The sequence below is a fragment of the Vanessa atalanta genome, chromosome Z (assembly GCF_905147765.1).
Source record: "Vanessa atalanta chromosome Z, ilVanAtal1.2, whole genome shotgun sequence".
Taxonomy (NCBI): domain Eukaryota; kingdom Metazoa; phylum Arthropoda; class Insecta; order Lepidoptera; family Nymphalidae; genus Vanessa; species Vanessa atalanta.
The window spans coordinates 6,029,879-6,054,049 of record NC_061902.1 but is presented as its reverse complement, the minus strand read 5'-3'; the positions used below and the strand labels follow the sequence as shown (position 1 = coordinate 6,054,049).

The 24,171-nt window shown below is 34.4% G+C and overlaps 2 protein-coding genes across 8 annotated transcripts in view; one reads left to right on the top strand and one right to left on the bottom strand.

Annotated features, from left to right (window-relative positions):
* Positions 1–13,289, top strand: part of LOC125076194 (insulin-like growth factor 2 mRNA-binding protein 1) — a 38,827-nt gene extending 25,538 nt beyond the window's left edge. For 3 of the 5 annotated variants that reach the window (XM_047688224.1, XM_047688223.1, XM_047688222.1), the window contains 6 exons: positions 4,576–4,743; positions 5,422–5,808; positions 5,950–6,193; positions 6,305–6,694; positions 6,795–7,052; positions 8,910–13,289. In XM_047688224.1, the coding sequence (XP_047544180.1) occupies positions 4,576–4,743; positions 5,422–5,808; positions 5,950–6,193; positions 6,305–6,694; positions 6,795–7,052; positions 8,910–9,008 (1,546 nt within the window). In that variant the 3' untranslated portion in view covers positions 9,009–13,289. Of the gene's footprint in view, positions 1–2,342; positions 2,643–4,575; positions 4,744–5,421; positions 5,809–5,949; positions 6,194–6,304; positions 6,695–6,794; positions 7,053–8,329; positions 8,450–8,909 lie in introns of those variants that run through there. The other 2 variants (XR_007120293.1, XM_047688225.1) reach the window with 2 other exon arrangements.
* A 6,768-nt stretch (positions 13,290–20,057) lies between these two features.
* On the bottom strand, positions 20,058–23,510 carry LOC125076069. Of its 3 annotated transcripts, none has more exons than XM_047688012.1 (7): positions 23,235–23,510; positions 23,061–23,147; positions 22,803–22,874; positions 22,600–22,659; positions 22,462–22,524; positions 21,882–22,190; positions 20,058–20,455 (listed from the first exon to the last, which is right to left on the bottom strand). In XM_047688012.1, exons 1-7 carry the CDS (start codon positions 23,416–23,418, stop codon positions 20,079–20,081), a joined length of 1,152 nt encoding a protein of 383 aa, XP_047543968.1. In that variant the 5' UTR covers positions 23,419–23,510; the 3' UTR covers positions 20,058–20,078. The 3 variants fall into 3 exon arrangements, with proteins under 3 accessions (XP_047543968.1, XP_047543969.1, XP_047543970.1); XM_047688013.1 differs by having other exon boundaries at positions 22,486–22,524; XM_047688014.1 differs by having other exon boundaries at positions 23,240–23,321.
* Positions 23,511–24,171: the final 661 nt, after the last annotated feature.

Sequence of the window (24,171 nt, the reverse complement as noted above, 5' to 3'; positions counted from 1 at the left end):
TAATATTAAAACGACAGTTGGTTTATGTTACTTCAATGTTAAAGGGGTTCTTATAAATTACAGGAATGTTTTTAGTGTATTCATATTTGTGTTCTTAATTCGATACTGAGTTCTTTTCGATTTCTTACAAATTGTGGGTACAAGAAAATGGTTATATAAGACCTATGATAAGAAAAACTATGTAAGATCATAAATATTTTCAGATCTATAGAGAGATCAAAACATATGATTACATAGAAGTAATTTTGTTTATTTTTCATGGATGAGGGCTTTCTGAAAGATTTTAGAAATTGCTGCAGCTCACAACCAACAGCGACAAACCAATTGCTGTTGATGTGATAATTGTGGGGCAAATAAAGGTGTCATTACCTTTATTTGCCGCACACACAATTACAATCTGGTGAACGGCAAATGAAGACGTTAGTACGTCTTCATACTTCTGGAGGCCATGAGACAAAGTCATACATAATCAACCATTGTAATAAACAATAAAATATAAATTTCTACTAGTATAAATGGTAGTTATAAAATCTCTACGAGGTCCTATGTGTTTTTGACGAAATTTCGGTTATTGAGTTTATTTTATACTAATTGTTATCTTAAACAAATAAAATGCCTTTATTTAATATAGTAGAAGTATTCACTTAATTGTTGATTGCTAAATTAAACACTACCATTATCCAACTAAATCCGAATTATTGTTACAGCAAATTGTACATATACATGGAAAAATTGTAAATGTCTCATTTATGTTCTCATAAGTCCTGAATATGCATAAAGCAAAAATTATGCCCTCATTCTTAAATTATATGAAAAAAAAAAACAATATTGTGATGTTTGAACTATATATCGACACGTGTACGTATACATAAACAAGCTATTGTCTTACTACTCCTAAAATTATTTTTAATGTGCTCATACAAACGATATGTAATAAAAATATCTCATAATTTGTTTTTAGTATCAATATCAAAATAAAAAGATACGTCCAACAAAATCGGTTTTCTGTCCAGAAAATTTTCAGTTGCGGCAATTGGCACTGTTTTACAGTGCTGTGCCTCGGAAAACAAGTTAAGCCGTTAGTATTGCCAGTCACAGGCAATAATAACAGACTTGTGTTTGTGTACACATTTGCACACCACATTATTATGACCAGTGGCAGGGTTAGTCTAGTCTCTCTTGAGAATGGCCGCCGTGACCTAAATCGGTCAAGAAGTTCACGACTATGATTGTTTATATTCATATGCATTTAGTAATACGACGCATATCATTTTTATTTATTCATTTTAAAAATTAAATCACTAATAAATTAATAAACAATTTATAAAAATAATATAAACGCAATTATATTATCAGTAATTTAATTATATCTTCCCTGTAAAAAAAATATTATCTATAATAATTGCAGAGATAGGTCAATAAATAAAGCCGCCCTGGAAGTTACGCTATAGATTTGATATTGCCTAAAGGCAAGGACAACTTTTCGTCCTATTTATAATTTTCACTTTAAAACTCCGTTTCTTTAGATTTAAGATATTTAAGGAATGTTAGTTAATTAATCACTTATGGAAATAAGATATACAAAAAGACGTTCACCTAGCTCTACGACTGGCAAATGTTTTACTTAAAAGTAAGTTTTATAGGTTGTTCAAGTAGAACAATTAAGCAAAAATTAAAATCCATTATTCATTCACATTTATGAATGAATAAATCTGAAGTTTGTAAAAGTATGGCTACAATGTTGGTAGTTTCTCTTGATGCACATATAATAATACTTTAGCATACTATATATCATATATCAATCTCAAAAAGCACAATATACAAAATGTGAAATTAATTAATTGTAGTAGGATTTCGCAGTTTCCTGAACAAAAACAGGTTTTGAACATAAAATGTTTATAATTATATTTTTTTTTAAATAAAAAATATTATTAAAATGATTTCCAATCCACCTATTTCATGTATCCCCCCTCTGATAAAATCGTTATCGTAATAACGATTGACTTGAGATAACGCTAGTGCGTTAAAATATCTACAAAAAAGACGACATCTCTTTCTAAATTTTGCTGTTTCTTGCGACGGCTGTATAAATTACGGGAAATAATCTTTTTCGTTAATTCGCATAGCATTGCGATCGACCTATCTGCAATGTCGGTACGAGTATTTTGTCCTTGAAAGTTGCAGAGTAGAGTAATTAGTGAGTGGGGTGAATGGATTGTTAGTTTTTATCAGGTAGGTGGCGGGAGAAGTGCGGGTGGCGGGGCAGTGGCGGTCGCTGTTTTGCATTGCATGGCCGTTGTGTCGGGGACCGCGCCCGCACCCCAGCCGCCGCTGAGCCCGACGCGCCCGCCGCGCACCGCACCGCTCTATGCGTTCGCCGTTCAGTCATTCGGCGACGCTCGCGCTGGTGCCACTTTTTAGCGCGTCCCCGCTTTACCCCCTCATCCCAGTTTCATTTTCGCACACAGTTCCGGCAGTTTCTAACCCATTTCTTTTATTTGATACTTCTTCTAGCACTACATTAGTCCCGTTGCAGTCTCTTATATCCACTCCCTATTAAGCTTCGGCGCCTGTGTAATCAAGTCTTCTGAGCCGCGCCAGTTACGCAGTCTACTTATGGACACAATGGCGAAATACCGCAGGTATGCCTATCGAAGACGCTATATGTCTATCCGAGCGGCTAAATGACTTCTTTACTACTTCCTCGCACCTTTTAGTGTGATATTTTTCCAAACTTTAATACTGGAACGTATTAAACTATTTTGTATATTTACCGTTCACTCGGTTGTTGCCTTGTATTGGGAATAGTTGTTTAACTAAATGAATTGCACTTGAGCACGTGGTGCGTAAAGTTAAAAGTAAAATGGCGGCGCCGGCGGCGGCGCGGCATGAGTCACCATTCCGAGAGCCAAGCACACGCTGATAAAACATACAACGTTGAACGAAGAGTGACAAATTATTTCAATAAAGTAATGTACGCCCCCGTAATATTTCTAAGGAAATCGCGATCAGCTACTTTCGGTTCTTTGCATATTTCTGTTTACTAACATGAAACCGGTTTTGTTGTAGTATTTGACCTCTTTCTTGCAACAACAATATACCAAAATTAACCATAACTTGTCAAGTATAAATAAGACATACTTTAGAGAGTAAATTGTTTGTTGCTACATACAAATTACAAAGTTTATTGATATTTTAATATTGAGCTGAAGACTTAATGATAATACAAACATTGCTTATGGGTTGGCTGACGCAGCCCCCAACTTTTAAATATATTTTTTTTTTTAAGTAGACCTATATAGAAATTGACACAATAATTTTATATAGTTCCTAATTGATTGAGCTTATACTGCTCGTATATATATTTTTTTTCATATTTCCATAATATATCTTGAAATATATTAAAATGAAACTAAAATATAAAACTGATTCCATTACTTGTTTAGCATATGATTTTATATGCTTGCACTTAATAGATTTCATGTACTATTTATTTTTAAAGGCGTTTTTAATACACAACTGTAAAGCTTATTTATTATGACACAAAACACATGTAGGTAAATTTTTAAAAATATGAACGATACTTAATCTACAAATATATTATAACGAAAAAGGGAAAAGTAGCTATAATTAGATTTAAGTTTTACTACAAATTAAATGTATATTTATCTTGACATGGTGCATATTTATCAGTATTTTTTTAAGATAATGCAAATATACCATAAAGTTATAAATTCTAAATTCTACAAAAATGTTGATACTGTTTGATAACAGCACAAGTGTTATAAGGTATTACGACCTCTTTAGAAATATATTGGCAAACAAATAAATGAGCATGTTCATCAACCCTACTATTGTCACTGAGCAGCAAAAACATTCACGTGTCGACCCTTTAATTCTGTTGCCCCTTTAAATAAAAATGGGCGTATACGTACATAATACTCGCATTTTTACGTATATAAGTGGTACATTTATTTATACTTTAACTTATTTATTAAAAAGTAATATAATAATAATACCGTATGTTTTTATTTTATGGTTAAATTCGCACGATAAAGTTAATTCTTAGGATGTGTTTATTTAACATGTAAAATTGAACTGCGAGTTTTGTTATAAAACAGCTTTACAATTTTGTTGTATTAAGAGACAATATTCCTAATAAAGGCTTTACGCGTGTGTAAGTTGCTTCGTGAGTAGTAGTTAACTAGGTAAATGCACTATCAGGGGTCACTTGTTGAACGCGAGAGTGCAATGGAACCACAACCGACTCACTTGTGAATGGCAGCGAGCGCAATTGGCGCGGGAGGGGGCGGAGTAGTGCGCTGCCGGTGATGTCATCTCCGCTCCGCCATTTTGTATTGAGGGTCGCTAGCCGCCTGCCGCCGCCATGACTATAATAAATGCCTCAATTTCTATACATTAATCTACATTGAATCAATGAGCTGTTTTTGGTTTTTGTCTTACCGGTGTATTATACCACAAAACATTCCTATGAAATAAAATTCATCATGTATTGGTTTCTTGAATGACCGATGTTTTGTAATAATAAGTGATAGGTTATGTCGCTTCTCACAGCCGATCAAGGATTCTCATCAGTGGGCTCCCCCTGCATGCTCGCTTCGACACCATCGAGCCCCTGCTCTCACAGTATGGCAACGTGCAACATTGCGACAAAGCGAACTCACGCGATGCCAACACCCAAGCGGTGTACATCACATTCGAGACCCCGGAGCAAGCGCAGCAGTGAGTATAGTCCACAAAGTTTGAAGACATCTTTTGGGCCTGTCACTCTTTCGGCTGCTTGGTGTCTCCCGCTTCTCAACGTACTGTACACTCGAGGCGTTTTTGCATGATTTGTGACGTCTCTTTTCTTGCCTTCTCCTTTCTTACTATCGCAAATCTATTGCTTTTCTTATAGTTCTGGTTTTTAGGAAATCTAATAATATTTGCATGGAGTGTGGTTTATGTGTATATAAAACATTCTGTTAATACATTCAGGATGGACAAGTTTTCTATCTTATCGTATTTAAATTTGCATGTCAATGGTGAATTAAACTTGAAATGCGTGCGGAGTGTATTATATGTTAAGGAATTTTATAGTAAAAAATTATATGAATATTTTTTATTTCTACTCCAAAATTTAAAATTTCATCTAACATTTATTTTCTTATTTTATAATCATTTGTTTTATTTACGGAAATTAATTGAATTCATTAAAAATTACAGTTATTTATATATATGATTTAAATATAATATATTTTTTGTTTATGTAAATCAGACCTCTATTAAAAAGGCATAATTAACATGCAATTAACATATTGCAGAAGTAACATGCAACTTATTTAATATATTCATATAAAAAGTATGATAGTTAGATGTCATAAATTTATTTCTAAACAAGAGACGATTTGTATTTAACAGGGCCATCAACGGACTAAACGGGTGCGAGGTGGAAGGGAGTCGTATGAAGGTGGAGGCGGCGGATGGGATGGCGCGAGGCGGCCGGCGTGGGCGACCGGGTGGCGGTCGCGGCGGCGGCGGCGCACCTGGCACTGGCGCGCGCCCCACGGACTTTCCGTTGCGCTTGCTTGTCCAAAGTGATATGGTTGGCGCTATTATCGGCCGTCAGGGCAGCACTATCCGTCTCATCACTCAGCAAAGTCGTGCTCGTGTCGATGTCCACCGCAAAGACAACGTTGGTTCACTAGAGAAGGCCATAACCATTTATGGCAACCCAGACAATTGCACTAATGCCTGCAAACGAATATTGGAGGTGATGCAGCAGGAAGCAAATAATACAAACAAAGGGTAATTCATTAATTAATATCTACCAGTTTTATTTGATTACTCTGAATTAGGAAATGATTACAACCAATAATAATTAAGCCTATTAAATATTTTTTTATAAGTTCCTGCAATCCAATAAAATGTACTATTATCATTTTACAGGGAAATATGTCTGAAAATTCTTGCACACAATAATTTGATCGGGCGCATCATTGGAAAGGGTGGAAATACCATTAAAAGAATAATGCAAGAAACTGATACCAAGATCACTGTATCCTCAATAAACGATATCAACAGCTTCAATTTGGAGCGAATCATCACTGTAAAGGGGAGTATTGAAAATATGGCTAAAGCAGAGTCACAAATATCAGCAAAACTGCGTCAAAGCTACGAAAATGATCTGCAGGCAAGTATAGTAATAAACTTACACTTTTTCGAGATATAACAATTAAGGATTAATAAAAATCTTAAGTGATAAAAACAATTAAAAAACACAGTTGTCTCTATTATTGAGCAGGTGCTGGCACCGCAGAGTATAATGTTCCCGGGTCTGCACCCTATGGCCATGATGTCGACTGGCCGCGGATTTTGCGGTGCACCGCCGCCCTTCCCACCGCCCATTTATGCGCCGCTGGCCGGCCAAGGTGGCGCGCAACAGGGCGCCGGCGACTCGCAAGAGACCACTTACTTGTACATCCCTAACAACGCGGTGGGCGCTATCATCGGCACTAAGGGATCGCATATTCGGAACATTATTCGATTCAGCAATGCTTCTGTGAAAATAGCGCCTCTTGAGCAAGAAAAGGGCGCGGAGGGCGGCACCAGCGCGGGCGCAGTGGGTCCTGCTGCAGCTGCGCAACAAGAGCGCAAAGTTACCATCGTTGGTAGCCCAGAAGCGCAATGGAAGGTAAATTATTAATGAATATCAATATGATAATGATAAATGAATATTAAAAATGTGTTTCTTGCTCTATTGATATTTTAATAAATTTTCTTTGCAATTACAGGCGCAATATCTGATCTTTGAGAAGATGCGGGAGGAGGGATTCATGTCGGGGTCAGAAGATGTACGGCTGACTGTTGAGATCGTAGTGGCCTCATCGCAAGTTGGGCGTATCATAGGCAAGGGAGGGCAGAACGTGCGTGAACTCCAGCGCGTCACTGGCTCGTTGATAAAGTTGCCCGAGCAACCACAGCCGCCGGCCGCCGCAGCTCATGATCATGAGACCACCGTGCACATCGTTGGACCTTTCTACAGCGTCCAGGTTGGTGATGACAAAATACCTTTTTATAAAATTAATAAACTGTATTTTACTTTTTTTTTTAAACCGAGTAACTGTGAATTGGCCTTAATTGTTTTGGTTCCGGATATAATATCGCTATCAATATCTACATATTTAGAAAAACAACGGTGAACTACAAATTCGTACTTATCGTTTTATAACAAAAAAACTCGTAAAAAAGTTTACGTATTTCACGGAAACGGATCGTGATATCTACAAACAAAAAAATCTACTTCTACTAAATCTGAATTTTTGGTATCGCGACTATTTAAATCTTAATAGTATCTTTACCTCGAGTATTAAAACAAAACATTTATAAACCATATAATTTATCAATTACTGCCAGACTAGTCTTATGTGAAGTAATTAAACAATTTATATGCTAAGCGAATATATTTTAACGTGTCCAAATCTGATATCAAATGTATATAAACATAAAATGTGTCAGTACAGTCAAAGCTATACAATGCACGAATTTTAAAACAGTCATAAAATGTCCGATCCAAGAGATATAGCTCTACCAAACAAAGGAGACGTGAAAGCCGCTTAACTAAATTACAAAAACTCAATATAATAACTATATCATAGTAACTGCATAAAAATGCAGTATAGTAGCATAAAATAAATGTACTTACTTGTAAACCAAATTGTCTTCAGAAGGCAATGTATATAAATTTTATCATATGGTATCTCATCATTCCTGGTCTCAAATTAGCCAAATATTTATTTCTTAGTATAGCTAAAATATATTAAAAGTATTAAAACCTTTGAAAACTTACCTTATAAAACAGCTTTATCCATTCAGTTACAAATCAAGTAATAAAAACAAAGTAATAAAAACGTAATTATAATAAAAAAATTGCTTGTTTTTTATATATATGTATATTTTTTTAACATGTTGTATGCGCCTCAATGTTTAACGCGTTGCGTTAGATAATATTACATCTAGAAACAAGTTTATTTTTTGTATATTTGTAATTTTTTAAATGTGTGATTATTTGGCATGAATTGTGATTTGAGAGATTGAGTGATTAGTAAATGTGTATGTAAGAGGAGGAATACATAATTCGTGTGTGAGTTAACAATAAGCGATGTAGCAAAGAGTACATGTAGTTACAAGTCTAGTGTCGAGGTCGTGGTCGCCGGGGAGTCGTCGGCCGCCATAAGATAAGTACTCAATTTTAAATAGCTGGCGCGATGCGAAATGGTAGAAGTTATTGGCGACTCACTGCTGCATAATAAATGTTTAAATGTTGTAGCAGTCACCCGAAGCGGGATGAGAGCCCTGTGACGACGTGCGCACAGTGGGTGATGTCACAATGAAATGTCACATGACGGCCGTCATGGCAGCACATTTAACGTTATCATCTTTTCGATAGGTGAGTTTCTCCTTCCATTTATATAAACATCAAGCGAATGTATCAATTACTGCTATGTGTTTATTGAAATAAATATTTAAACAAATAATATTTGTATTTTTATTATGAAACTATGTTACTCGTAAGCTGCTATATATAGTTTGCATGGACGTTGTAACTACATGTACAGAACATAGGAAATATAAAAGGGTCGCATAAAATTGTCACAGGTTGTGCGATGGTTATGTGGATGAAAGGTTGTGTGTTGAGTAGGTATTTTATTACGTGTGCGGTTAATTTATAAGGTAAAGGTTTTTGTTCTAAGGCCATATTATAATAATTCTGCTATGCGATTAACATATTCTTTACACTACTTATTATTAAGGCAACGCGATTTATAGTTCATCGTTCGTTAACGAAGGTATGTCGCGATGAAATTTGACTCTGACAATGTAGTGATGTGTCGCGTTGCTGCTTGCAGTCAGCGCAACGGCGCATTCGTGCGATGGTGGCGCAGGCGAGCGCCCCAGGTCGTCACCGACGCGCCGCGCCGCCGCCGCCGCCGCCCGCCCAGCAGTAGGCGCCGGTCACACCGACACCACCACCCGCCGCCACCTCTCCGTCGCCACTTCATAGCCACGGCAACGCCTGCCCCGCTCCGCCTCAGCCCCGATCCCACCCCGAATTCCAGACTTAAGGCCCAGCTCAGTTAGCTCTGCCTTGTAGTCCCGCTGTGCGCAGCCTCAAGCGCTTTGATTTGTTGGCAGCCTGTGTCCAATGTTGTTGTTGACGTAATTATATTAACGTAGTGAATTATAATTAAATACTATTGACGAATTTTATCCCGGAATTAATGTTGATGAGTAATTGGATATATATTATGTATATTATATATATTATTCATATACACTATTTTTTTTAACGATAGTGACAGTTATATGAATTAGCCGGAATATATTTAATTGTTATATTGTTTTCATACCATGTTATTATACTGCATTGTAAAGAGTTTTCACTGAAGGCAATAGTTGACGATTATGTTCTCTATACATATACACATGTTAGTAGCAATAGGTATAGTACAGCACCATTTTTATACAAACGAGATGTAATACATATTTTGTTTTGTTATGAAATAATAGATTAATCTGTTGAAACACTACAATATACTGTTGATTTTAGTCGAAAGGGTGTGTGGGTTGCGAACTCTGATCTGGAATGGAGATACACGACATCGCTTTACTCATGAGGCTCAACGACAAACTAAAGCTTTGCAACTATGAAGTAAGGATATCCTAATGTAACACATTGTGCGCGCGAGCCGATAGAGGTGCTTGGCCGACCGCCGTCTTATGGACGGGCTGACCAACTGACTGACTGACCATAAGACGGACCACGCGACAGACTGACTAGTCGACTATTTACTCGAATCAACCAGCGGCGCTGCACTCCACCTGCGATGGATATAAATATTTTTGATATAGTAGTCATCGTTGGACGGTAAGGTTTAAAAGGTACGAGTTTTAATTTGTAAGTGACATTTGTTGATCGTTTTCTTTGTAATTTTGTCTTTGTTAGCTTTATAACGGTTTTCCTGTATCGATGCGACATTGGCGATCGTCACACCGAGCCGCACCAGCTCAGCTAGTGCGGAGCGATGCGGAGCGGTCGTTCGGTTCCACGCGACGATACGGTTTTATGCGAGTGTACGATTTGCGTTATAATTGTGCCAAGTGAGATATTTAACTATGAAAGTTTAAGATTAAGTGAATGATATCAAAATTGATGAAAAGCTTAGATATTTATATTTATAATTGTGATAATAATATATGGAAGTTTTGGCAAAAATGTGAGAATGATTTAACATTCTTTTTCCATTATCTTAATTCTTTCGAGCAGGGTTGTAACGCAGTGCAGAACTTCCACATGACACGTACCTTCGCCTCCAAAAACGGAGTAAACGTAAGGAGGCTCAATTCGGGTTGTTACCTTCTTAAGATAACGAGTTGGCCCCGTAGGATTAATGCGTTATTACTCGTTACTCGTTTAGTGTTTATCGACAGATAGTGTCTAGATAAAATATTAAATTAGTTTATAATAATGGTTTTTTAGTAATAGAGACGGTCTTAATGTAAAATTTTATTAATTTTTAGATAGTTAATAAATATTCAAATAAGTGGCGATATAAAATGTTCTGAATGCATACTTTCAATATACTTACATCAACGTAAGTGAATAGTGTGACGTCAACAATGTGACGAATCTTACAAATTTGAGATAATGCAATGGATGTGCAACGCCAGCACAATTCATAAAAATAAACTGGGTAATTCCATCTTTCCGCGGAGGTCAAAATTTAAACCTTATCTTTCTGCTTGTTAATTATTTTATCCGTTATAACCCTGCTCTCGAGGTTAGAATATATGAATTATATTTTACGGCGCCGTAAACTTGCGCTCGCTCCCAGGTGCATAAAATAATTTTCATTTCAAATTGGCCCGCCGCTCCGCCGCGACTCTGAACAACCGAGCGCCTAAGCAGTCATCGTTTGCCGACCCCACCTGGATACTTCCACATATTATTTAAAACTATCTCGCTATTGGCATTCAATTTTCACCGAATCTACTGTTACCGAACGATTTAATGCTTTAACCACGAAGCTAAATAATTTTCATCGAATAAAAAAAAATATGAATAGCCGTTCTGTGCGAGTTTATTCTGTACCTTTCTGCATACCGTACATTATGGACCTATTTATGACTAGTATTTTGTAATCTTTCCCGACTACTTCATTTACTTTACGAATTTAATTATGTTTACGTGCTTTCGCGTATTTGTTTATTCGGAACATCGCTAATGTACATTATGTACAACGTTTTGACAGTATTGGCCTTAACGCCGTATAAAAAAGTGTAGAGAATGACAGTAGTCTGGTAATAAATAAACTTTATTTTGCCTTATCATGACAATCTGAGAACATAACGGGCATCTATTCATAATATATAATTTGATTTTCAATAGTAAAAATAAGTTTAAAACATTGTTGGCAAATAGTATATTTGAGATTTTAATTAAATTGAATGAGAATTAACCGTATAGAAACGTTCCCCTTTAGTAAAAACCCGCGCCCAATTTTTATATAACACCCTGCACGGTACTTGTATTTTGAACGCTTTATGCGTTATATTTAACATTCCATATTTTGCTATCACATGAAAAAAATAAATGATAACAATTATTAATTAATTATTTAAACATGTTCGTATAAGATCTACTGACATGATATTGAGCGCGCGGGGTAGTTACGGTATTAGTTAAAAAAAAAAAATAGATAACTACTACTTCTATGTTGAACTGGATTTCTGCGAAGTTATGTTTGCCCAAGATTTACGATCTGTCATTTAGCTTCTTTTGAATAGGCTTTTTTTTTTATTTAAGAAAGCCTCTTTAGCCTAAGTTGATCCTGTTTGTTTGTATAAATACGTCATATCATGTAACAGTTTGTTAATATTGGGAATATGTTTTGTACTATAGGCGAGTACTTTATTGAATATTAACAAAGTTTACATGATATGGTCTCTGATCTTATTAGCTGCTCAATTACAGAATTTAAAAAGTTCCTTAACCTCACTGGGCATATTTTGTAATTGTGTGGCTAATAATGCGATTGAAATGTATTATTAAAAGTAACAATTCGCGTTATAGCAAAAGTCCTAATACCTAGTAGTTACACTAGATTGTTGATAGTCTACGTGATAAAGGGCGCCTGTTTAGAACCAGGTTTAACCGGAACTGACCAGCAATTGTTTTTTTTTAAATATCGATTCATTGCAAAAACTTGTCTACACGATTACCGTGATTAGATTTAATAATAAACGACAACCCACAAATAAATATAAACCATGATATACTAAGGACAATATGTGCGAGCGCGTCGGCCGTTTATATTTTATTTTGCAGTATCTTATTCGGTGTAAACGGCCGCTCGACTGCGACCGGAGGAGTGTACATATAGGCATGTCGTTAATTCCTTCCATTTGTAAGCAAGAGTATCATAATGTTGCACATTATGATTTGTAATGTGTTAGGAAGCAGAAATTAATAGTTTTAGTTGATTATTGTATCGTTGTGAAGTAGTGTTAAGTTGAGGCAGGCGCGGGCGCGCGGCCCGAGACTGAACTACATCGCCGCGTTGCCCGCGCCCAGCCATCTAAATGTCATTCTCGCTGGTAAAAATATACTTTATCATTCTTGTTTGATGGTTCTACTGTTATAGACATTATAATATTCATTTCTCATGTGTGTAATCAATATTTTGTGTATTTGGCGTGTGATCGACTGAATTATCGATTTCATTTTATGTGCATGAATGTATCTTAAAAATAGTACCTACGCAAAAGGAATATACTTGTTTAATATTATAAAAAGAGCGCGGTCGAGCACACGGCATTCGGCGCCGAGAGCGCAATGCCCCGTGCGCAGTGCCCGAGGGTCATGTATTGGGGAGCTGTTATTGTTGCTTCTCGTCTGAGTATATTAAGGTCCAATGTACATTTTAGGAAGGTTGTTTTTTTTTTTATTCAGTATCTGTTCGTACTGGACGTTTCTTACATATTCAACCAAATTTTCTTTGAATTTTTACTGTTATTTTTAGAACCATTTATAATTGGTATAAGTTCAGAAACTAATAACTACCTCAATATTACTAAATGAATATGATAATTATCTTTGTGCATGTTTTTGGGAACTGAATTTAAAAAAATACAAAAATTCAATATAGTATAAGAATGCTATTTTAAACAATAATGGAAAATTGTCAAATTTAGGTTTCTTAACGTAATAAAAATTGATGAAAATTTTAATTATCTTTTTATTTCAATATTAGTTGTGCCACGCGATTTACCTACGTTAATTTTGGATTATTATACATTTTTTATACACAATAGTTCCTTGTGTTCTAACTTTATTAGTTTCGCTTTAGTTTTATATCTTCTAAAATTATTACAGGAACTAAAAGAAGCGTTAAAGTGAAATAAATTCATGATATAATAAGTGCCTAATATTTTTTATGACTTCCGTATATTTTAATATAGCAAGTGTTTGTAGATTTAATTGTGAAATATGTATACCCTTACAGTATTTTGGAAAAAAAATATAAAAATATGATTCCTGAAGTGGCGATTAGTGAGTTACATATTACCTTCCGAATCTAAAAGTAAATAATTTTTGAAAATGTTAGAACATTAAAAAGTAGTAAAATTGTCTTTCGAATGACTGCAATAATATATGTGAATATTGACTCGGATACACAGAGATAATATAAGCAAAAGAAACAGACGGTTGATGAAAGCAGCTGTCATAAAACAGAATTCACATTTACATGCGCGCTTTGTTTACGTAATTTAATAATCGATTATGGTTATTAATTTTCGTAAATTTCTTCTGAACAAAAAATGGCAAATTAGTATGCCATTTTGCTTACATTTACTAGATTCGTATAAGAGAGAGCAGCACGACAGAGATCCAGACAGCAGAATTAAAATCAAAATAAGTTTATTTTAACAAATATTATTAAAAACTACTATTTTTAGAAAATTTCCAATTGCTTTGCTTCGATACTGTAAAATCTATTCTTAGAGAACAATAAAGTTTTTTAAGGGCATAATTTTTCTCAAGTGTTTAGTTAATTTTTGTTTACTTCAAAGTTCTTCCCTAAATCTGTAATTTTGATTATATGTAATTATTAGTCATTATAATTATTGTCTAATCTTTTAGACCATTACAATTATGCCCATTATCGAAATAAATAATTTCATGATAATACTCTCAAAGCAAAATAGAAAAATGATTGAGGACAGGTCGTGGGACACTGCAAACATGGTTTGGAATTTGGTACCCTAGTATATTCAAATAAAAATAATAAAACATTGAAGTATCAATACATTTGTAAAGAACATCCGTTTTAAGTAAGTATTTTAAGGCGATTCGACAAAGGCTATGGTTGTTATTGACTTATAATCTTGCTTAGGTTCATTAATTCCACGGGGAGATTATAATATTCATATTTGTGATGTATGCATAGTATCAATATATATATATATATATATATATATATATATATATATATATATTGATACTATGCATATATATATATTCAAGGGTCAATATATATATATATATATATATATATATATATATATATATATATTCAAGGGTCAATCAGAACAAACTAATAATTTTAATACGGGAATCTTTTGCATAGCACTTTAGGGACTAGATTATTACATTTTAATTGTGCTATGGACAAGACAAAGGTCGACAAAATTTAACATTATTATACCGTATAAGTTAGCTTGATTTTTTTGACAGATGTAAATTTTTCTTATCGACAATTTTGCAATGACAAAATATTATTTTCTTAATTTAATGATTTCAAAAATTATTAAAATATTTGAAACGAAAGACAAAAACAACAACTATATGTTATATATATATTTTATTATCCATCGTTTATATTTTTTTACTCCGTTATGTCTTACCGCCTTGTTGCTATAGCGACCGCTCTTTCCTTTTCCGTTGTCGGTTGCCATGGGCGACAGTCCCTTTTGCATAATTGTTAATGAGTAACGTTCGGAAAAGACTGGGTCGGCTATTCAATTCCAAGGCTTGGCTTGGCTCGGCTTGGCTCGGCTCGGCTCGATTTAGAATATAGCGTTACAATCGGCCATCCTGTAACAATTGCTCCCGCAATGGGGCATACAATGTTGATTAGCTATCTAGTAAATCAATTAAATCTTGTCTAGTTGGTCATCAGAGCTGCTTGCACTGTCAGATACAGGAGCTACACTACGATAGGGTCGCAGTGAATCTGCAGATACTAGCCCAGTAAAGTTTTTGTAACCCTTAAAGCCCTTTATGCTCCTGATCCTGTATCTGTCAATGCTCCCTGCTTTAATTACTATTTATAGAGGCCCGAATATAAGTCATCTAGTTTTGTGTTAACCTTAGCAGGACTACTTGTAGGTGAATTCTCCACAAAACTAAATCTCCCTTTTTATAAATATGACAGCTTTTGCGACGTTTATCAAAATTATTTTTCATCTTGGCACTGGCTTTATTAATACGCGCACTAACCTTATTACGCTTGGACTCGGTCGGTTCCGTCACACGGTTCGGGAAGGTAACATCGCATACCGGCCTTCCATTACGTGCAAACATCAAATCATAATCATATTTTAAAGGCCGGCAACGCACCTGCACGGTGTTGCAGATGTCCATGGGCGGTGGTAGTCACTTTCCATCAGGTGAGCCTCCTGCTCATTTGCCACCTCTGTCATAAAAAAAAATGGCTTAAAACCAGTATTGTCATTTAAAGTATTATTTATACCCCAAATTACGTCAGGTAGACAGAACAGTTATTAGCTGCTTCACTAGGATCAATGGCTCGTAAGGCATTTAGTATCGTGCGATTGGTATGTAGAACTTGTCCGTTGGCACGCAATTGCATTTAACGTGTGCTTAAATTGTTTGGTAGAAGCAATTTTTTTTTAAATATCTGCTAGTAAAAGCTTTACTATGATCAGTGACTATCCTATCTGAGTAACCAAACAATGAAAAATTATTTTAAGCATTCTAATAGTTTCTATCGAACTAACTGTTCAAATAGACTCCGCGATTACAAATTTCGAGAATGCAACAGTATAACTAACATATATTCGTATCTTTTTTTTGTCCTACAGAACGCACCCAAATGGTCAACATGTATCATTCTAAAAGTTTCATGTGGTTTAGGAATTGGATATAACTTTCCTTCTTTTTTCCATACTCCCCCTTTCCATAAGCACAATTTAAACAAGACGTACTTTCGAATAAACCGTGACATTTTCTGAAACCGAAAATCTATTTTAATCAAACCAGTGCAACGTTTTAACCCTACGTGTCCTATCTCATCTTGATGCATTTGTACAATTTTCCACCTAGCTGCTCCAGGCACTACGAGTATATTACCTATCGTCTACCAGCACAAAATTATTAACAATATCGGGTCCTGCTGATCCGGTTTTCAGTTGATCGATTATATTTTTTAATTTATCATCCTGATATTAAACAGTATAAAACCAATCAGTAACTTCTAAGCGATTAATATTTACAGCGTCAATGGGATTCCTACTTACCGCGTCAACATTTTTTCATGCGTTCGCCGGGTCTATATTCTACGCTAATATCATATTCCTGTATTAGCAACCACCATCTTGGAATGCGGGGAATCATGTCGCGTTTTGTAAGAGTAGCACAGCGGCACCGTCTGTGACCACCTTTACGTGTTTACCCACAACATATAACCGAAACTTACGCAATGATTCAACAACGGCTAGGGTTTCAAGCTCATAACTATGATACATAGCTTATTCCTTAGACGTTACTCGGCTAAAATACATAACTACTATCGAACTGGTGTTGTAATATTATACCCGCTACTCCTAGTTTGCATCGGTATGTATTTCTATATTTAAATTTGGATCATATAAAGCTAAAACTGGCTTGGAGCACAAATGTTTTTTTAACTTATCAAAACTAGCAACCTGGTAATCACTCCATACCCACAGCACATTTTTCTTAGTTAATTCCGTTAAAGGGCCAGCTATAACTGCAAATTGATATATAAATTTTCGGAAGTAACTACAAAAACCTATAAACTGACGTACTTCATGTACATTTCTAGGTTCAGAAAATTTTGAAACTGCATTTAACTTTGGCTCTGCTGGCTGTAAACCGTTATTTGAAATTTCATGGCCTAAACAAGTCACTTTGTTTTGCAAAAAAAAGAACCCTTTTTCATATTTAATTTTAAATTTTCTGAATTAAATTTTTGCAATACAGGACTAACATTTTTATATCATTTTCTAACATATTTATACCGGAATTAAAATCGACCGAAGGTAGTAATAAATCATCTAAGAAGGCGAGAATGTCATTTGACGACATGTCACTTTGTAAGCATTGTGACATTTGTGTTCAACGAATTGAATCAACTATTTTATTGACCATTCGCATGAAGACTGAAGGTGCATTCGCTAAGCCAAATGGCACACGCAAATATTCATAATGACCCTGAGGTATGTAATAAAAGCAATCTTATGAGTGTCTTCAGGCGTAATTAACAATTGATGATAACTTTGAGCCATATCAAGGCTCGTAATTATCTTTTAGCGGCTGCTCGTGCTAGAATCTCGCCGGCTTCCTAATTGACGTTCTTATTACCAGTGTTAATAATCTTCAAGTAGCCCTCACCGCCTCGAAGCAATGTTGCTGGTAAAGAGTAGGAGACTTCTTGCAAATCATAATGACGCGGTGCTGTGTAGACATTATCTCCGTCGGCATTGTCTAGAACCCGAACTTACATCGAGACGTTTATACCACTTACGTGCTTGACCACGAAGTTTATCTTGAAGATGAAATGATTTTACTTCGTCACTCCAACCATGAAAATCTCCTAATTGGTCAATTTTTTTAATCCAAGCCCTTATTGCACAATCTTCCCCTTCGGGATGAAATTCCGGAATAAGAGACGCTGCACGATGACCTTTGAAATGACTGAGCGGCAAGACTTCTTGGTTGAGTTCCCGTATCGCCCTATCAACTTCGTTCGCTAGTAAACATTTCAGTAATTTTCTAGCGGATGGTGGCGGAGATTCTTCATCTTCACTAGAATCAAGTCGTTCTTGCCTATGCCACCCAGGTGTCGGTCTTTATCGGTCTTTATCGCCAACAGACTCGTTAGAGCCATTATCCATATCCCACTTCTGAGTGAAACGAAAGACAATAACAACAACTATATGTTGTACATATTTTTTATTACCCATCGTTTATATATTTTTTACTCCGTTATATCTTACCGCCTTGTATCTATAGCGACCCCGTCTTCTATTTTCTGTTATCGGTTGCCATGGGCGACAGTCCCTTTTGTATAATTGTTAAAAGTGGAATCAGACGGTTCATTTTTTGTTCATTTTCTTGTTTCATTTTGCATCTTTCACTCAAAGGCACACATCTAAATACAAAGTGAAACAAAAGTGCCGAATGAATTCGTGAACTGATGCAAAACGCCGTTGGATCGGTTTATTCGGCATATTTCATTCCCACTCCAATTGAACGAAAAATGAACATTCTGAACACAGAGTGAACGTTCACTCGGATTTGGCCATTTTGTCTCGAACGCATTTTTCTTAATCTTTTTTTTTAGCTCCTTGATCAAATGATCACAAATTAAACGTATTCCAAGAGACACGACTTCATTCGACGCCATATTGAAAGAAACTACGGATTAATGTTCTTTTTTACGTCATTCCAGCTAAGCCGTGTGATCATGGAATGAAAGAAAAATGAGTCTTTCACTCAAAAGAACATTCACTCGAATGAACCGGGCCCGGGCCCTTTTGTTGGGGGTCTCATTAGCTGGTATAACTCTTTTTAGAAAAAAAAAAATTGGATGGTACTAGGAGACATTGTCAAAGTCACTAGAGGAATATCAACGCTCAAAGCTGCTTCTGCAGAAAGATATGGATATGGAGCGTACATTAAGTATGCAGACAAAAATAAATAAATAAAGGATATATTAAATGTTATTGAAAAAAGAACACTATATCGGCAAGATCTCCAACTAAAATAAAACTTTGCAATTGACTTTGATAAAGTAGGTTCTTTTTATGTGAAAAAGAAGAGAATAGCGGTCAATTTTACAAATGCATAAACTGCTGCTTGCTTAGAATGCATTTGGGACAGCTGCACGACGACGAAAATAATGTATATAGTTGATGATTATTATTTTTTAGAAATCGTTATTTTTTGCGAAATTCTAATAAAATAACATTAAAGTTACTATGTAAACATAATTTATTAAATATAAAATTGTATCTTTCTTATAAACATTTTATTCCCCCTTCCACCTCTCATTTTTCAGTAAATTGTTGTTAAAATTATTGTAGTCGAGATCGTTAAATTTTTCTTTTTTAACTTTTTTATGTAAGCTATTAATAATGCAAAAAAACACTCGTTACGCAAATTCATTGACTAGCCCGGGGTTCAGAGATTTTACATTATTTTTTATTTTAAGGCATTTTTTTTGGACTACTAGATATTTTCTGTTTCCCGTCACTAGCCCGTCTGTCAAAAAGAACAAGCTAACTTGTAGGTACAGGGTAGGTATAAACACTGTCTTTAGTACTTTCGAAACAATGGAATAAAAGCTTTTTGTATTTGAATTAGTATTATATTAAATTGAGTTTTCTTTATCAAAGCCCTTAAAAATACAAGAAATGATCATGTTATTTGGACAATACTTGAAGGTTTTAACATGACTTACTCACTAAGTAAAACATTATTTTATTTAACCACTGAGCATAGTCTATAGTAGCAGAAACCTGATATGTCTAACTTAAAACAGAGTTCGTTATTAAACGTTAAAAAGTAGGAAACATTTTTAACGGTAATGTAGTTTTAGGGAAAATTACAATTTACAAAATATGTAAAGAAACATTCGTATTAGATTTGCTTATATCTTAATAAGAAAAGTAAATGTAAATGTTTAATTTGGACAGAACAGCACTAATATACTCTTTAATGATTTAGTTTAAAAATAAGTGTGTAAATATTATATAAAAGTGCGACATAAAGCATTATCAGGATTTGTATAACAAAAAGCATGGTTTTCTGGTAAAGGAATTTGGTAGCGTGTGCTACCCGCTAAATGTACTCTTGTGGTAGCCCGCCATATTTGAGGTAATTTTCGCGAGGCTCTTTTTTTCCAGTTCCCTAAGTTAGAGCCAAGTTCTTTCTCGAGTTCTGCTGCTGCTTGTGACACTTCTAGGTCTGTGTCGCGCGGTGTAATGTTTTTTGATACGTTAAATTTCGTAGATGACACTATATGTGCTGCATTCGATTGTAGCTTGTTACCTTCATTAGAATTCGATACATCGGACGTAGTGCTAGAACTTTTTTTAGATAATAACAGCATGATTCTTCGAGTAGCTAAAATCGAAATATATATTTAGTTTAAAATTCATGTTAATGTTAATTTCAGATTAACAATGGTGATTAATTGATTATGTTCTTCTGGTTAATTTAGTGCTTTGGCGGCAATTTTATAGAGAGACTAGCCGACTAGAAAGTGTACAGGCGCCAGGACTACTAGATCTGTGGCCTCCTTTACATATTTCCTCACTAGTGGATATTATATAATTATATAATACGACCAAACAGACAGTCAATTGTTTGGGGTTTTATTTATAAATTTTGTCATAGATCTCGATACATGATTTATATATAAATAATCATGGACATATTTAGATGTACCTACGCATTAGTTGCTACAAATTAGTTTAAAAACCAAAATCATTACCCGCGTTTATATTTTTTTTTTAGAATAACAATTTCAACACTAAATAATAAAACAACACTGTTAAAAAAATTGATATAAAATATTTCTAAAAAGTTAGCGCAATTAGTTTGTAGTTGGTTAGTACCTCTCGCTGCAAAACATCTGATGAGCTGGTCATTACAACAGTTTTATTTTGTTTGGGGCTGAACATTATTATGCATTAAAAAAATAATGCATTATGTATTTGTATGTGAATTATTATTGTGTATATAATTAGTTTATTAATTTATGATATTTATTTATTACATTATGCAATAACACAAAATATTAATACACAAGCGTAATATCGTAAGTCGCCAAAAGTAGTAAGTCGTTTACTAGCCTTTAATATCAAATTGTTTTCGTATTTAGTTTTAGTGATTTATATGTGCTATCAATTCTATCAGAACTGTTGCTTTCTTCTTCCGTACTCTCTGTTACCTTCTGACTTTTTCTTTCTGTGTTCATTGTGTGCGTATTATACGAGTTACTATCAAGTTGTGGACATTGTTATTTCTTCCCGCTTCAAACACTATGCACAAACCTATATATTAATTATATTATAAAAAATAAGTGACAATCTGTTTTAAAATTTAAAGTATATGTCATACTTATCATATTCTTCACGGTTACCTCAGTAGCTATTTTTCTGTCAACATACAGGAAGCCTTTATCTTCCTGTATGTACTTTGACATATTGCATTTTCCACAAATCTCAATTAACTAAAATATTAAGTGATAATAAGCTCAAGACAATAAGAGGATACCAATAAGAAAACACAAACTATAGTTATATTAAAAACAAAACTATCGGCGGTAAGGAATCGTAAAGCAACATAAAGACGTGCTATTATTCTGCGATAAATGTTATGGCAGTGTAAGAAAATTAAAAATTAACTTGAGGGCCGATGGGAACATTTTTTCATTCTATTGAATTATTCAGAATAAGAATCATTTAGATATTCAGCCGTTTTTACGTACTTCTAAATATGTCCACGAGTGTCTAACAAATATGTGTATTTAATTAGTTAAACATACTGTGGCTTGAAGATGTTAAAGACGTTGTTACGGTTTCCTTGGTCGTGTTCGCGGTAACCGATGTCGTTATTTCGGATATTGTGGTCTTTGGTGTTGAAACCACAGGTGAGGAAGTTGAGACTGTTAATATATTATCATTTTCAGTGCTGAGTATGGAAGTCGGTGCTGAACTTATGACCGATGATGCTTTATAAGACGATGGTATTGTAGTTTTAGTAGTGCGCGATGTATTGCTGCTCTCCCCTGGTTGTGGTCCAAACGCGTCTTCATATTGAAATCTTCGCCACCCACGAGCGTTCTCCTTGTCCTCTAAACAAATATTAAAAAAAAAAATCCTAACTATGTTTCACCTACCATTTAGTAGTAGAATAAATTTATCTTTAAACATTACAAGCTTTACTTTAAAAGAGCTTAATTCAATATTAATTTAATGATTGCCGATTGGGTAAGTCACAGATAGGTTTTAACACAGCAAGTGGGTATGATTAGGATGGTTTTTACTTTATCAAAATATATTATGTAACAATATGTATAACAATCAATAAAATTTATTTCTTTGTATATTTATGACCACACTTACCTGATATAATGTTGGTATACATACCGTATCCTTCATTGTATTCAATATTTCGAGCTGGAATATCTATAATAATTATATGTACGTTAAAATAATGTAATTGTGATAAGCAAATTCCATTAATTTTATATAAAAACTAACCATAATATATGTTTGAATTTATTTGCGGGAAACGCCGTCTCCATTTCCGGAGAGCAGGGACTGCAGAAAGTATTTAGTTACATTTACATTTGACTCTGACCAATGTCTTGGTTTTTGCAAAGAATTAAAATAAAGGGTAAACAAAATTTGCAATATAACAATAAATTTACGCAGTGGAAACTTGTTTATAAAAAAATATTTACAAATTGGCGGAATTCTACGCGGCCAATGCTGAACTTGTGGTGTTGCAGGCGCTCTCTCAAATTTTCCTCTTTCTGAAATAAATACATATTTCCTAAACGTAATAATGTATGTATACAGACAGAAAATTATGGAAAATAATTAGACTTATCAGAAAATGAAATAGATTATATGATTAAATATAAATAAATATGTGGATAAGCTTTACCATCCAATAGATTAGCGATTAAAGGAGATGCGAAAAATGTAGATATTCTTACTAGTTGTGGCACACGTCATGGCACCCTCTTCCCATAATACTCTGTTGCTTTGCATTTCTTTATTCTCTCGTAGAACTCGAGCGTATTCTAAGTAAAGGTACAACATAATATATTTATGTAGGATTTAATTCAATGAAGTGAAATTAAAAAAAAAACACCCATTTTTCTATAAACCTGACTTGAGAAGTTCGACAAGAAAAAGAGCTTGTTGCAATTCTTTCTGTTCATCGGAAGCTTCTTTATCGGTTGATGTATCAACTTGTTTGTATCCTAATACTAACCACTGTTTATAACATAACAGAATACACATACAAAATATGGAGCGGATCATGCACCCATACATTTTTCCCTCATCCATCTGTTTTAAAGATTTGTGCAATCATTTTTACAAGCTACGCATGTTTACTTATTCCACATGGCGTTTGCACGATATTTTTAGAAGCACATACAACTTCAATGAAAGTGAAGAATTATTTGTAATGTAAAAAGCATTGCGTAACAAAACATTTAAAATGAAATATCATATATTTTTGTTTAGAAAATTGAAAATGTAAGTGATTTTTTATTGTTTTAGTGTTATTAAATTTTATAGGCATGTATGTTTCAATTCTAATACATTTTTATCCACCACGTACAAATAGCGCGGGGAAATTATTATAAAATTAAGGAGAAATAGGGTCTGGTCCCAGAGGTGGGATATTTATAGCCTGTAATGAATGGGCTTGTATAAGCCCACTTGAACAATTTGATAAGGTTAAATGACATAATAGACCGTTTTAAAAGGAAGATTTTACTAATAGAACCGGATAGAAATGTTTTAGTTATTCAACTTTATTAATAAAACGTATAATTAATATTTATACATAATATTATGTACAGTCGGGGTAAGAAAAGGTTCGTCACCTTAAGGTCTATTTTCGTGTGCTCAGTATGCGCGATAATATGCTTTACCGATTGAGTATGACATATTGCGTCGTAATTTACACTATTTTCAACCTAGTTATCATATGTTAGTTTAATTTTATGTACAGTTTTCTGTTTAATGCTTTAGTTTCAAAATGTACTAAGAGTTTACGAATTGATAAAGGAATTAATTTGAAAACTGACGAAG